The sequence below is a fragment of the Zalophus californianus genome, chromosome 7 (assembly GCF_009762305.2).
Source record: "Zalophus californianus isolate mZalCal1 chromosome 7, mZalCal1.pri.v2, whole genome shotgun sequence".
Classification (NCBI taxonomy): Eukaryota; Metazoa; Chordata; class Mammalia; order Carnivora; family Otariidae; genus Zalophus; species Zalophus californianus.
In genome coordinates, this window is record NC_045601.1 from 29,422,706 (window position 1) to 29,439,235 (window position 16,530).

Genomic DNA, 16,530 nt, shown 5'->3' on the forward strand with positions numbered 1-16,530 from the left:
CCCCCGCAGGGCTCCACTTCACGATCCATGAGATCATGACCTGAGCTGAAACAGAGGTGGATGCTCAACCACCTGAGCTACCCAGGCACCTGACCTTTCTAAGATTTTATATGTGCAAACAAAACTCATGCCCCAAACCCCTTCTTCCACCTCTACTTTCCTTTCTACACACCAAGGCTTGCCAATCCCAGCACTCTAACCACATTTACCCAGTTGTTCAGGTAGCAGCCATTTTTTAGTCGTGTTTTTCCCCACCACTTCCCTACTTCTACTCTTGTTTCTTAGCTTATTCTCCCCATAGCAGCCAAAATGATTCTTTAAAAAAGGAATTAGATCATGTTACTTCCATGCTTAGAACTCTTCAGTGTCTTCCTATCACAATTTAAATGATTCTCAGAGTCCTTACCCTGTCTTATAAGACCTTCCATGATCGTGTCTCTGTCTTCATGGTGGCCTCATCAGCAGGTTGGTGGGGGTGGGGTTTGGTCAGGAGGCCATGCCAAGTAAGCCAAGGACTAGGTAACCAGACATACACTTTGATGACATCTTGACTTGGCTAGGGGTCAGGTTGACGAGTGGATGTGTTTAGGAAGAACTGAGTCTGTATAGGTAGATTGAGGCCAAATTGTGTCCTACTGAGGAATTCATATTTTATTTTCTAGATAAACTAAAGCTATCCAGAGGTATGAGTATGGAAGACATATGATAAAAGTGTTCTTAAAAAACACATCTGGTAACTAAGTGAGGAATGGGTTAGAGAAGAAAAAAGCTGGATACAACTCTTGTGAGATACTTAGTTCCAAAACCATTCTTTAGGCTATTACTCTGGGTTCTTAATTACAAAGGAATGAGTCCACTAATCCTACTGATCCTATTAAAGTTAAAACTATAAATCTCTCCCCAAGTAACTTTTATGAGAAAGAAAATTTTACAGTTTTGTCAATTATACTTTAATAAAGCTATGCAGAATAAAAAAAATTATAATTTTAACATTTTAGGTTAAATTGTAGGGTGTAGCTCATAATGCCTCACCATGTAGAGAACATGTAATACTGCATCTCAAAACTGCGTCCATACTTCTTTAGTATAATGAAGATCTCTAAAATAATAACAGCAATTTGTGTTTGTAAAAACAATGATAAAGTGCTTTCATGTACATTCTCATTGGATCCTCAATAAAGCTTTCTAAGAAGTAGGGTAAACATTAAAATCACATGGAGTGGAATCTTTCTAGAGCTTCTAGGACCTTAAAACTTTTGCTACACAGCCCCGTTAAAGTGAGAGGCAGAGAGGCTGCTTGTCAGAGTCCATGTAGCTGGTGGTGTCATAAAGCAAGATATCCTCACTCAGTCCTTCTCATCCTACAGAACCAAACTGCCTACTTCTAGAGGAGGGCACAGGTGCACGAGGTGGAGTGGACTGACCCGCCGTGAGGCTGTGCCTGGAGCCACGCCTTCATTCCTGGCCCAGTGACCTCCCACTCTGCCCCATGGTCCCTCTGGCTGGGGTGTTATCTTTTGTTACCAGCTTTGAAGGTCTATGATCTACTGTAGGGTAATAACCTGAATAGTACCGCCTCTGTGGAACAGGTGCAGGTGTTAAAATTGAGGTGTCAAGAAGGTATTTCCTGAGGATTAATGAATTTATATTTTTCTTTTGACTTTTAAATATAATTCTGTGTTTGCTAGTTATTAGATTTTTTTTTTAAGGTTTGGTTCCAGTGAGATTGTGGTATTTAAGGCCACAGTCAAATCAAGAGTTTCTCTGCAGGGAAATTTTGTTCTGTGATCATTTGTCTGAATCTCAGATCCCACTGAAACATCTCAAGAGTTTTTATGGAAGTAAATTTTAAAATGTGGATTATTCAGTAGAAATTAGAGTTAGTTACTGTTATGGGGGGAGCAGAAATTAGCAGGAAGTGCATATTTGTTGGCAGGGGGGTAGTTGTATCATCTTTTCATGTTTCTGTTTGAAGGACAGCATGTTTCATTTTTATGTACTTAGTAGGTCTTTTCACAGCATGGCTCGAAATTAAATTTACTTCATATTCAGTAGATAAGTTGCCATACAAAACATGAATCATTTTATTAATGTGTTTTTGTTAATGTAATTTTTATAGCATCTTTTTTAATTGTGGACTTGGAGTTTGATGGGAAAAACAGTGTGACATGGTTTTTAAAAATAATAGCTTCTGTCTTCTCCATATTTTGTTTGCACTTTCTATTAGCCCATATAAACATATATTAAACTTTATAGCCAACCATTTAATCTAACTTTTCATCTCATCCTAAATAGACCCAAGTATTTGATTTAAACATAATCATAAAATGATTCAGATGACTTCAGTATTGGTTAAGAGATGTCAAATTAACTTCTGTGCATCTACATGTTTAATATTTGAAGAACTCTATTTTTCCATTGAGTTTTGCATGTCTTTGACAAGTACACATATTCCCTTGACCAGCTCTTAAAATTAGGAGCCAATTTCCAATTAAAGTTTATTTTTATTGTTTTCAAGATTTCAGTATCTCTTAAGGTTTTAATTTTTTATAGAAAAATACATTTTTGGAGTGCCTGGGTGGCTCATTCGGTTCAACATCTGCCTTCAGCTCAGGTCATGATCCCAGAGTCCTGGGATCGAGCCCCACATTGGGCTCCCTGCTCAGCAGGGAGTCTACTTCTCCCTCTCCCTCTGCTCTTCCCCCCTGCTTGTACCCTCTCTCTCTCAAATAAGTAAGTAAAATCTTTAAAAAAAAGAAAAAGAAAAGTGTAAAACTTTGAAAATAATATCACTGAAATCTAAAATGAATCCTGGGTAATAGTTTCACCAGAGATTTTGTGATATCATTATGTAACCCACTGTAGAAGGTAGATTACATCAAAGTTGGAAACATGATGGCTTCTTGTATTTCAAAGGAAGGGAAAGAAAACATTTTGGCAAAAATTAGGAGTTAGAATGACCCTGAATAAACACAGCTGATGGCAAAAGGGGGTTTCCATTTTAAGGAAGGTAAAATGAGCTTCAAAGAACTTTCTCATATTTTCAGAATTGGCAGTTTTCTGATAGTATTACTTAATGAAATTTAAACTGTTAGTTGAAAAGCACATTTTATTCTGATTTCAAACTTCCAGAATTCCAAGATTTCAGTTCAGGTGGTGGGATGAGTGAAAGGAATCAGTTCACTGTCACCGATAAAGATGTTTACAGAATTGATTTTCTGTAGACAGATGTCCTTAAATGTGCTTTATGGTACTAAAAAGAATAAAAAATGTTTTTATTATACAATTTTTAAAAGCAAGAATTTGTTTTCCAGAACAACCACTTTTCTGAATTCAGCATGTGTGCTTTATGGTGCAGAAAGTACTGGACCTGGGGTCCAGAAAGACAGGGGAGCTGGGCCTGAGCCCTAATTGTGCCACTTCCCAGCTGTTACCTTGACTAACTGCCTTTATCTCTCCAGGTGTATTAGCTCTATATTCTAATTCATATGAATTTTCTACTTCATATGAATTTTCTACTTCATAGAATTATGAGGATCAGAAAAAATATTTTAATACTTTGAAATCCATAAGAAACTGTAGGAATAAACAACATGAGATTTCCTAGGAAATCCTTTTGATTTTTTTTTTTTTTTAAGTTTGAAATCGTGCAATTTGTATTATGGTCAAGGAATGGAGGAAATCTTATTTTAAGACATGATTTAATTAAATGTGTTAAGTGATGGTATAGAAAAAAGAACATATCACAGAGGCAAATAATGGATCTAGAATTTTCAGAAGCATGCCAAAAAAGACATTAAAATAAAGTAATTTTAAGACGAAGGTTCCAAACAAGCATCTCAGACTTAATCCACTGGAACCCACTTAGCTTTTGAAACTTTGGCTTTCCCCGTCAGTACCAGTCAACACAAAAGCCCTGGAGGTGTGGGACTATTTTCATATTTGGATTTTTCTGGACACTGAGCAAATGACCTTGATTTCATGGTTTTTTTTTCTTTAACACATCACTATTTTATATTCTCCTTCCACAAAGACTGAGATTTCATTTGTTAGATTTTTTTTGTTGTCGCTTGCAATTGGGTTCTCTAAAATTGATGTTTGTTTGGTACATTAAAGATATAAGGTGCCATTTTAGCCATCAATATCAGTATTTTACTAAGTAATTCTCCAGTGATCCAACTTAAAACATTTGTTAAAGATTAAAAGTTATCCTCACTTATACTGGAAGCTCCTATATTTCCTGAATAATAAATATTACTTGAATTATTAAGGTGTTTCTGTGTTGATAACTTCAAGTATATCCTATATTATCATTTCCTAATTAAAAATTATTCTATCAACTCTAGAAATATTAATGTACTCAGTGGTTCATCATTTACATGGATATGCATTTAGTATTAATGTCCCCGTCTAGTTACTAAGTTTCTCCTAATACCCTCTGAAGAGAGAATAGGAATACAAACTTTTCTCCTCATTTAAATCTCTTGATTTGAATGAGCTTAAATTTGTCCACTATTTCCTACCCAATTATTTTCTAAGAAACTATTTTACATGATATTTACATGGTGTATAGGTTCCAGCCTTACAATTTTCAGCCTTTTCCCCATCTGTTAAAAATAGAAAACCTTAAGCTTTTTTTTTTTTTTAGTCACATTTCTCTGTGTGTGGGTGTGTGTTTTCTTTAAGAACCTATTAAATTTAGTCGTTGAAGTATATTGTAGCATTTGCCCAGTAGGTTAATTTTAAAGGTGAAATAATTATATTAATATTCACTGAAAAGTAAAAAGAAGGCAACTGAAAGCCATTAACTACAAGAAATTAAAATGAGATACTATTTATTAAATATGAAAACTACATAATTTTATCCTAATGCAGCCAGATTACCTGCCAGACCATTGAATTTGCATTTTATAGATATTCTGATGGTTACCTTTTCTAACTTTCCAGTTGATGTATTAGCAACTTCTTAATTTGTGTTTTTTTACATTTTGAAGATTTATAGAAGATATTTGCATATAGCATCCTTTTTTAAAAGATCATGAGTAAATCTTTTGAGAGCATAGGCAAAGTTAAACAGCTGCTGTAGCATAGATGGTTCTGAAATATGAAAACTAATTTCAGAAAAGATATTCAGCTGCAAGCTTGTATAGCAAGATGTATGTAAACTAACCACTTTTGTCATATATGTGACAGAAACGTAATCATCATCATGCATGAGCTTTAATTTGCTGAAAGAAGCTTCTGTATTTTACTCTCCTGTCTCATTTCCGATGACAGCATTACCATTTTTCAGGTAGAAACTGTATACCCATCTTTGACTCCTTATCCTTTCCTCTAACTAATTAGTCTCAGAGCCTTCTCATTTCTTTATTCTAAATCTTAATTCACCAAGAGTCCTTTTGATCTTTCTGATCTCTTTCTTAGCCTGTTTGTTCCTTTTTCCTAGTGTCAGAGTTTTGTGGTTGTCATTACATCTTCCTCAGTCTCTCTAAGTTCTTTTCTCTGAATTGATATTTTCCTCTGTGCTCAGTTTTTTCATCTGTTTATGTATCCTATCTTTTTCTTTCATGCCAATGGTTTTTCCTCTATATCTGATGATCCTTGGTGTCTGTCTCTTTAAAAATGAACGACTGGGTACAAATATAGTGTCCCTCTTCTGTTATGTAAATAGCTCTATTATCTCACTATTTTGTTCACTTTAGCAGAAATCTCTTGAGAACTTTGTATTTATGGCTAAGACATATTAACTGGCAGCTTATATTTAGGGTAAGCAAGCAAGATAAATGAATCCACCTGTCAGGCTATCAGACTCATTGCCAGAATGAGAATAAGGGGACAGTAGCATTCACTATAGAAGTCTTCACTCTTCCCAAGTGGTGTGTTCAATAATATTTTTAGGGACAATTGCACTGATTTATTTTTTAATTTTTAATCTTTTTTTGCCTATGGTTAATGCCCAGCAGCATCCATTTTATGTGGGATCTGCAGCCTGTTTGGCCTAAGTGTTTTACATACTAACGTTCAGTTATTTCTCCTGGGTTTTGTTTTGTTTTGCGCCCTACCAAAGATGCTGTTTCTGTGTTCACAGGTCTTGACTTTCATTGTCCAGATAGATTCTGTATCTACTGCAGCCCATCATAATGTTTTCAGGCAGATGTTTCTGATCACTTTTCATCTTCTATAAATTTGTTGAAATCTCTAACCTGTTTTTTTTCAAGCTCACCAGTGACTTTCACATTACTCATTCCCATGGTCAACTCTTTGTGTTTATCTTACTTATCAGCAGCCCTTGACACATTCGATGGCTTCTTAATACACTGGTTTCTGGGACACCACATTCTCGGTTTTCCTTTATCTCATTAGCCACCACTCTGCATTCTCTTTTGCTGATTCTTCCTCTTTTCTTCCATGTCTTATTAGATTCTTCCACTGCAGTCTGATCCCCTTTTATTTCATATATATGTGTGTATATATATATATATATATATGAGTGTATGTATATATATATATTCATATGGAATGGGTATATACACATATATATCCATTTCCTTGGTGATCTCTTGACTTTAAATAAAACCTATATGCCAGTGTTTTATCTTCAGCCCAGACCTCTTTTCTGAACTGTAGACCTGCAGAGTCCAATACAGTATTCTCTAACCTCAGGTAGCTATTGAATACTTTAAAATGTAGCTAGGGTGACTTGGGAACTAAGTTTTTAATTATATTTCATTTCAGTTTTTAAATATAAATAGCCACATATATTGCCAGTGGTTATCCTGTTGGACAGTTCAGACTTACAGAATCTACTTCTATATAAATCTTCATTATTTGACACCAGACTGATCACGTTACAATATAAAAAATAGATTACCTCTTTTTTAATACACATAATGCTTTTAATATTAAAACTTCCTTAAATATAATATTGAAAATTTCATAGTTTTTCATCATCATAACTGTAGAAATGTTATTAATAAGCAATAGTGAGGGGCAGAGCAGCTGGGTAGCTCAGTCTGTTAAGTGTCCGACTCCTAATTTTGGTTCAGGTCATGATCTTAGGGTCATAAGATCAAACCCTGTGTCAGGCTCCCCACTCAGCAAGGAGTCTGCTTGAGATTCTCTCCATCTTCCTCTGCCCCGCCTCCCGTACCCTAAAACACGCACATTCTCCCCCCAAAATAATCTTTAAAAAAAATAAGCAATATTGATATTAATTTGAATAGGAGGTCTTCGAGTTTCTTATTCTTCATATTTAAATCAATACATGACATTCTGCTTGCACTTAGCTCAGAAGTCATATACACCTGAATTTAGATCCAGATTCTGTTAGTTATGCTATGACCTGGAGCAAGTTATTTCATCTTAGTGACTTGTCATTTGAAAATAGAAGATGGGAAAGTGTTCACTGCAAGTGAAAGTTTTTAAATACCAACCTGTGCTTGACTTAAAACGCACTAGCAGTTACAAATAGTATCTTTATGACTATATTCAGAGCTATTTTAACATTGAGCTTTTTATTTTAAATTTACCTTACTTCCCACTAAATTTTAGAAAGAGGAATCACTATGTTCTTAGAATTAGACTTAGTAAATGTCTTATGTTGAAATCCAAATTCATCCAGTACATATATATTTTTTCAAAATACAATTTCTAGGCATGCTGATTAAAGCGTTTCCATAACAAAAGTGATTTTTATTATATAATTCTAAAGTAGGAGAGGTGTGGAAACTTTCAGCTTCTTTATCAGAACATAATTTACATCATGATGAAAGTAGTGAATGTTTGTGATTTACTGCTGTGCCTCCAGGGTAAAATCAAACTGTCAGTCATCAATTCACTCAAAGGTGAGGATTAAAGGAAGAGTCACAGCTTTATATGGCTGTATCCGGCAAGGGGAGAAGCGCAGGTTATAAAATGGATAAATTACTTTTGACCAGGGATAACTTTATTCTTATATAGTTTGAGAATAAGACTGCATTTAATGTTATTTAATATCAACCATAAGATGCATTTTACTATTTTTGTAATCACAAACCGAAATTGACAGTTTTTCCATTTTTAAGGCAGTGAAACATACAAAATGAAGTTATTGTAGGCTATATTTCTATATATATGTAGTTTTTAAAGTAGATTTTTTCATAACTCTTTTCTGATAATAAACTTAATGGATGGTTTTGAAGGAAATAAGTATTCCATAATTTTGACATCTTTCCCTAAATGTAGATGTTATTTTTAGTTTTTCAGTGTTAGAGTAAATATATCTGCATATCAAAATGTTGTGCCATACCTCTGATGATAAAAAATATTTTTAATTCATGTTTAAAATAAAAGGTCAAATTTGACTCCCCGGTAATCATGTTTGCTCATTCCTGCCCTTGATGTACCCTCATATGTTCCACATCACTTTCATTTCAGCCTCCATGTTCTGTGATTCTGGGAAGAGTGATGAATTTTAACAACTAGTAATCATTCTTTTATTTATTAATTTTGCTTAGGGTGGGCACTGCTTAGAACCAAGGAAGCAGTTCACCATGTGTACTCCCTTGGTCAGGGGAAATGAAATACCATTTATAGCATAACAGTAATAATTTTTGTTTCCTTTGTAAATTCCAGTGTCCCTAAGTAACTTTTAAAAAAATTAAGTCTGTGACAAGACATACTTCAGTTTTTAAACATTTTAGTTTGTGTCTACTAAAGGCTCTAGAAATTTAGAGGAAGACTGGAAATTTGGAGGAAGAGGGCTATCTGAATTAAGTTCTCATTCACTCTTAGGTTATGCTTTATAAGACTATATTCAGAATAGCCTTCAGGTTTCCCTTAGACTAGCTAAGTGCATACTTTTGCATTTTCTGGTTTAGTCAGTTTGGTCTGGATAGTGAACAGTCTATGATATCATAGAATTTACTGGTAATGTTTTCTGGAAATGAATATCCATCACTTATTGAAAATGTCAACTAACAATGGAAATTAGGTTTAGGAACCAGTCTTTCCGGTAATGATAGAAATGTCTAGATAATATTCATTTGTATTTTCCAGAATTTTAAATGTGTGTTTTCAGGAAGCTTTTTCCTTGAATGAAAAGTGAATGAAAATGTAAAGAATCACTCTCTGTGTTGTTCTTAGTCAGCAACTTGCCTACAAGTCTGAGAGCAAAGTTGATGACAAATATGGCAACTAAGAAATGACTAAATGGAGTGACTGGTCATATTTTAAAAATAATTTAAGAAGTTTTTACATTGTAAATGTCCAGTAAGTAAAAAGTAGAGCATTGTTCTAATGTTCCAATTTCAGGCAGTTTACTTTTTTCCTCAACTTTCTCCCCTGGAAAATACTCAACTATAATTTTATAAAGAGTAAAAATTGAGAATGTTTTTTTGACCAGTGTCCGTCTTTTTGAGCAGAACCAGAAAAACTGTATTTTAGCAGAAGTATCCTAACAAAATCTGTTAGTTTAAAAAATAAAAACCTTAGTGTACTTTATCAAAAACTAATTCATACAGTTCATCAACCAGTGTTTATGGAGAGCCTACTGTGCGGCAGGGACTGTGCCAAACTCTGGGAGAAATGGAGATGAAAGACTGCCCTCATAGTCCTCCCAGTCCAGATGAAGAATCCAGTGGGCAGAAAAATAGTTATACTATAATGGGGTTGAGTTCAACAGGAGATAAGCGTAAAACACTAAGGGAGCACAGACAGGAAATCAGTCTGCTTAAAATTATTATCCCTATGAAATGCACTTAGTTAGTTTCATGGCCTTGCTTAGCATTCCATGTCGCCTACTCAATATGGAACAATATTGTCTATTTAAGACTCCTCCAAACAATAGTTTAGAACTAGGAGTCTGAATTTTGATGCTGACCTTTTACAGAGCCAGTGCATCATAAGTCACGTAATAACCTGCATTACTGTACTGTATCCTTCAACTCTGCTTCCCGAGGGTGTTCTGGGAATAAGTGAGTGAATATTTATAGAGCACTCTAGTTTCTTTCCTATTAATATGTGTGACTCTGTGTGCGTGTGTATGTGTTGTGTGTTTTGTGTGTGTTATGTGTTTTGTGTGTGTGGTGTGTTTTGTGTGTGTTGTGTATACTCGCCGTTCTTTTGAAAGGAATCAGGTCACATCTCACATCTATTAAGTTTTGTCAAAGCAAAGTAGGTAGTGAGCAGCTGTTGTATTTTGGCCAATTCAGAGTCAAGAAAGTTTGGGGTGTTTTTATTTGGTGTAGAGGTAGGGGTCTCTTGTTTTTCTTCTTTATTTCTATTTTTGTAGTAACATTATGAGGCTTGAAACTTAATGTCATCTCAGTCTTTTTAATCTGTGTATTTTCAAGTGAAGATTTAACAGAATTGAAAGTAAAACACATTAGCAGCTAATGTTAAAGGCAGTTATAAATGAACAGTGTAACAGGCAAATTAATCTGCTTAATATTCATGAAGCTTTTATAAGGAAAAAGTTGATACAGCATAATAAGCATATTTTTAAAAAATGACTTCTCTTTGCTTTGAATTATGGAAAATGTCTTCTGAATCATCATGCTTGTGTTCAAAATCTAAATTTAGTACTTCTCTCTAGAATTTAAATTATATATTTTATGGATAGACCAGAGAAAATTAGTTCTCACCTTCCTACACTGTCAATACCGTGACAGTGTAATAGATGAAAATACTTTTTCCCTTATTAAATCTTTTCTTGTTTTAACTTTGTTCTTTTGGGGTTTTTTTGTTTTGTTTTTAATTCTAAAGGATGTTTAATTCTTAGATATGCAGATACTGGGAATGCAAGATTCATTCATACATTTAATAAGTACCCCGTGAGTACTTACTTGTCTCAGGCACTCTAGGTGTTATGTAAATGTATCAATGAACAGAACAGGTAAAAGTCCATACCCTTGTTCAGCTTACCTTCTAGAGAGAGAGAGGCAGACAATAGGCAAATAAGATTAGAATAAATAACAAGCAAAAGAGGGAAGGGGGATAGAGTGAACTCGGGTGTGAGGTTATGTTGGTGTTTTAAGTAGGGTGGTCAAGGAAAATGTCACACAGGAGCTGACACTTGAGCAGAAGTTTGAAGATGAAAGAAAGCCATGTCATCTGAGAGAATATCATCCCCAACCAAGATCTCAAATCAGAAATATGCTTGGTGTGCATTTTGAAGAGCAAAGAGGCCAGTATGGCTAGAGTAAAGGGAATGAAGGGTAAGTAGAAGACAGGCCAGAGAAGTAGCAGGGGCCAGATTGTACAGAATCCCGTCTAAATGAAGTGCAGAACACTACCCATTCCCTAGCACTGGCAGAATTCACAAGAGACATATTTTTTAAAGGGGGGAGGTTTATGGAATCTTACAGTTTGATACTTTCTAAATAAGAAAAACGAATAAGGTGAACTGGAGCGTATATATGATGTAGTGACAAATCCTCAGAGAAGGCACTATTTAAACTGTTACCAGATGAGAAAACTAATAATCATAAAAGGTGTTGGGGGGGCGCCTGGGTGGCTCAGTCGGTTAAGCATCTGGCTTTCGCTCAGGTCGTGATCCCGGGGTCCTGGGATCCAGCCCCATGTTGGGAATCCCTGCTCAGCAGGGATTCTGCTTCTCCCTCTGCTTGTGCTCTCCCTCTGTCTCTCAAATAAATAAATCTTTCAAAAAATAAATAAGTAAAATAAATAAATAAATAAATAAATAAATAAGTAAGTAAGTAAAAGGTGTTAGGGCATTCCAGCTAGGAAGGTCAGTTAAAAGGTGATTTTACAATTGAGGTGGGAGAATGAGACTGAAGTAAGAAAATAGAGATATTAGGTTATTAAGTATTAGAGATTTGGAGTGAGAGTGGTAAGGGATAGTGACGTAAAGTTTAGGCATAACTAAGCCTTCTAATTTTGGTGAATAAGTGGATAGCAATCCATTGACAAAAATAGGGAAATCTAGAAATATTGGGAAAAGATAATTGTACTTTGGATATATTGAGTATTGAGTTTGACATCCAGAGCAAGATATCTAGTACCTTGCTCATTCATTTGGACCTCATTTATTAACTGTCCTGCTATGAGTCAGGCTCTGTGCTAGGAACTAGACTGTGTGCTTTGAAATACGGGGTTGGAGCATAAGTAGAGATTAAGGAGTCAATGGTGTAAGTGTAGTCCTTGAATCCACCGGAATTAACGAGATAAACTGGAAGAGGCTATTAAATGAAAAGAGGCCAAGAGGCTAAGAACCATTAGGATGACCCTGAGATTGATGGCTTGGATGCTCACTACCCAAAAGACAGTCAAGGAAAAATTGAGGGCACAGGCAATTACAAGAAGTTTCTCTTGGTGCTATAAGTCTCTTTTTTTTTTTTAATTCTTCACTGAAGTAATAAATTTGAATTTTAAAAAAAATTGAGTTATGATAGTATACATTTTACCTTTTTTGTAGCTTAGACTTGTGATTTTCAAGATTCTATAACATTGCTAAAATAATATTAGTGTTAAAGACTTACAGATATTAAATTATTATATTTTAAGGATTGAACACACAGAATTGAACATTTTGGCTTTGTGTATATAATAAATATGTAACATAATTATATTAGAAACATAGCTATTCTCAGATTGAATATCTAGAGCATGTCACAAAGGATATGATTTGGACAGACTTCAGTTTCCTGTTAGAGTTTACTGAAGATACTTGTCAAAAACTAAAACTTGTATGCAGTTTTTGGTAGTAAATAACTACACTAGGATTTTGAGTAATTATTGGTTAGCACAATTAAATTATTTAAAAGTTAAAGACACACTAACATTATATATTCATTGGATCAGTGAATTTCATTTTTGATTAATATTTGGGAATAAGTAGCACAGATCAATGGAGACTGAAGAGACCTTCCCAAAATGTGTGAGGCTTAAACTGAAGCACAGAATGACTGAATTATCCTCACTTTTGGTAGCGGGGCTAAAACCAGGAGCCATATTGCCTGATTGATGCAGTCCACACCATAGAGTTACTCACTTTTCCCTGCTTGCTTTGTACTTTTTCAGAAGCATTAATTTACCAGTCTCAAATGTTAGGGACCCCTTCCCCTCCTTCTCAGTGTTCTACCTACTCATTCATGTTTACATACCCTTGATGAGTGGGTCACCACCTATTTCCATAACTAACACAGGAAAGCCTACTGATTTGTGGTTTTGTATATTCACTGTGCTTTACCTCTGTGGTCTGTATAGGCATCCAGACTTTGTAGACTCAGGGCCCCCAGCCTTTGATGTTTCTGAGTTTGGGAGATTTTTTTCATATAATATATGAAACATATTGTTCAAAGAATGTTCTCTTTCCACAGTCTGAAATATATACCCAGTAAATAGAGGGCTTCCCATAGCATCCTGAACAAGTCCACTGTAAAATAAATATTAACATTTTACTGGGCTAGATGAGGATAAGTCCCTTTAAGATTCACATTTATTAAAAATGTATTTTTAGATGAATATTTAGAAAAATATTTAGAATATGGGATGACTGTACCACTGGAGAATCTTTTTTTGCCACAAGATGTTTTTAACTCTCTTTTTCTGTATTTGTGTATTCCGGCATTCAACAGGCCTTTATTGAATGTGAACTGTATGACACATGCAACTAAAATGCTTGATAGACGATTTGCACAGGAATGCTGATGGAGACAGGTATATGAATCACAGTGGGGTCAAGAGAAGAATATCATAAACTCTTTCCTAGAGGACGCAGTGTTTGACCTGAGCTTGAAAGGATGTCTAGGAAATAATTAAGCTTGGAAGGAGGTGTCAGAGAGGGAGAGAGCTTAGGTACACTCTGATTAGAGGAAAGAACAGCTGGAGGAATGGCTAGGGTGAATGACAAGGGAAGGTTATTAGTAGGCTGGGCAGTAGCTACGCCCTGAAGGGCTTTGTGTGCCATTTTTAGTTAAGCGGTTTGAGTTAAATACTCAAGGAGGGTGATTTTTATCCTGAAGATTATGCTGTAGAATGACAGGATAACAGTTTTTCCTTAGAAGAGCTACTCTGTCTGGCAGTGTAGGATATCATTGGAAAGCCCATGGAGCAAGTCAGCAGGTTTGGTTAGGAAGCTATTCTAATAATCCAAACGAGGAGAAAGGGTCCAAGCTAAGGAGTGGGATAGAGAGGAGGGGCAGGTTTTTTTACACACATATATATACATATATATGTATATATAGGTATGTATGTATACACATATCTAAACATACATATATATGTCTGTGTATAGTTTTTAATACATTTTTTAATTTATTTATTTGAGAGAGTGCATGAGAGAGAGTGAGCGAGGTGAGGAGCAGAGGGAGAAGCAGGTTCCCCACTGAGCAGGGAGCCTGATGCAGGGCTCGATCCCAGAGTGCTGGGATCATGACCTGAGCCAAAGGCAGACACTCAACGACTGAGCCACCCAGGCGCCCCAGTTTTTAATAAAAATATTTTTAAGGTATGATTATTTTCACCTCAGGTTGTATGAAGCAAACCATTAAGTTTTCTTAAGCAGAACTCACTGTTAGAATGTCTAACCTTTGTCATATAAGTATTTAATTATAATGCTTACTGTATTTAATTCCTCTAAAACTTTAGTTCTACATGTATTTAAAGGCTGTTGAAAAAATACACAAATACAGGATATTTTAAACATCAAAGTCAAAATAAACTTATATCTCAAACATACATAGTATGCCAGGTATGACTTAAAAGTGTTTTTTCCTATATTAGTAAACTGATTAATTCTCCCATCAACCTATGAGATATGTATTGTTTCCCCTGTGCTAAATGAGGAAATGGGAGGCACGGAATGGATAAATAACTTGCCCAAGGTCACATAGCTAATAATTACCAGAGCCAGTCTTCCAAAATATACAGAATGGCTCCAGAGTGAGGATATATTATACTAGTTAAATTGTCCTTTGAAATGCATTTTTTTTCATGGTAAAGAGACAAAAACTAATAATAGAGAATTAAAATAACTCGTACTTCTGATTTGGGACAGGAATTTTCCCTGCAAAAAAAATTTTTAAAGACTGTATTTATTTGAGAGCAAGAGAGAGCACAAGCAGGGTGAGGGGCAGAGGGAGAAGCAGACTCCCCACTAAACAGGGAGCCTGACTCGAGGCTTGATCCGGGAACAGAACTCCAGGATCATGACCTGAGCCTAAGGCAGACAATCAACCGACTGAGCAACCCAGGCACCCCTGCCCTGAAAATTATGATTTCTCAATAAACGTAAATTTATTGAGTGAAGCTATCAATATGTAAAATATAGATAGATGTTATAGTAGCTATTTATTCATTTGTGCATTAATTTTGGAGCCTTCTCTTATTTTTAGGAAGATACTCCAGTAAATCCAGAGTTGGGAGAAGTGTTTGGTTTTCACTGACTGTTTTTAAATAATGCTGAGAAATTTTTTTTCAGTGAAAACCTAAACTCTGCTTACATGGAAGATTTAGCAATATTCAAAACCACTGAATATTTGCTTACCTGCTATACAGTCATTAAATGTCTTAATAAGGATCTATAGTCCTTTCCCCCAAGTGTATTTTGAAATTTTTAAAACCACAAAGTTGAAAAAAAAAAGATAAAACTCCTAAATTTGTACCATTTGCTTCTTCCCCTCAAAAACTTCATTCATATATCTGCTATGAATAAGGATATTCTCTATATAATCATAGTACTATTATCACATCTAGAAAAATTAACAATGCTTCTGTAATATCTAATAAATAGTTTATATTCAAATTTTCCTAATTGTGTCTAAAATATCTTAAGCAGTTTTTTGTTTGCATGCTTATTTTGTCCAGCATCCAATCCAGATTCACACTTACATTGGTTGTTACATCATTTTAGTCTCATTTAATCTCTGCTAATCTAGACTCCTTTTTTGTTGTTTTTCATGACACTGACTTTTTTAAAGAGTCTGGCTGAACCAGTTGTTCTATAGACTATCCAGTGTTTTTTATCTATTTCACTGTGATTAGATTCAGGTTAAACTTTTTTTTTTTTTGGCAAGAATGCTATAAGTAATACGTACTTTTTTACATCACGTCAGGTTGTCCACTACTTATGTTGCTAAATTTAATCCTTGATTAACATAGTGAACACAAGATCCTGTTGTAAAGATAAACTTTTCCCTTTGTAATTGCTGGGTATTCTGTGAGTCAGTACTTTGAGACCATGTGAATAACCTCTTCCCCAGCAACCTTACTTAATGGTTTCAGCAGCCATTGATGATCCTTGCCTGAATTAACTGTTAACAATGGTTAGGGGATTCGACATGGTGGGTTTTTTTTGTTTTTTTAAGATTTTATTTATTCATTTGAGAGAGAGCGAGCACAAGCAGGGGAGAGGCAGAGGGAGAGAGAGAAGCAGACTACCCACTGAACTGGGAGCCTGACATGGGACTTGATCCCAGGACCCTGGAGATCATGACCTGGACCTGGAGATCATGACCTGAGCCAGACGCTTAACCATCTGAGCCACCCAGGCGCCCCTGCATGGTGGGTTTCTAACGTTATCATTGCTTC

General features: G+C 35.3%; 1 protein-coding gene across 19 annotated transcripts in view; it reads left to right on the forward strand.

Annotated features, from left to right (window-relative positions):
* Positions 1-16,530, forward strand: part of AHI1 (Abelson helper integration site 1) — a 229,367-nt gene that overhangs the window by 112,640 nt on the left and 100,197 nt on the right. Inside the window, exon 22 of one of the 19 annotated variants that reach the window (XM_027601505.2) lies at positions 1,368-2,450. The exons of the other annotated variants lie outside the window; for them this stretch is intronic. Coding sequence (XP_027457306.1) covers positions 1,368-1,423 — 56 coding nt within the window. The 3' untranslated portion in view covers positions 1,424-2,450. Of the gene's footprint in view, positions 1-1,367; positions 2,451-16,530 lie in introns of those variants that run through there. 19 annotated transcript variants of the gene reach the window in all.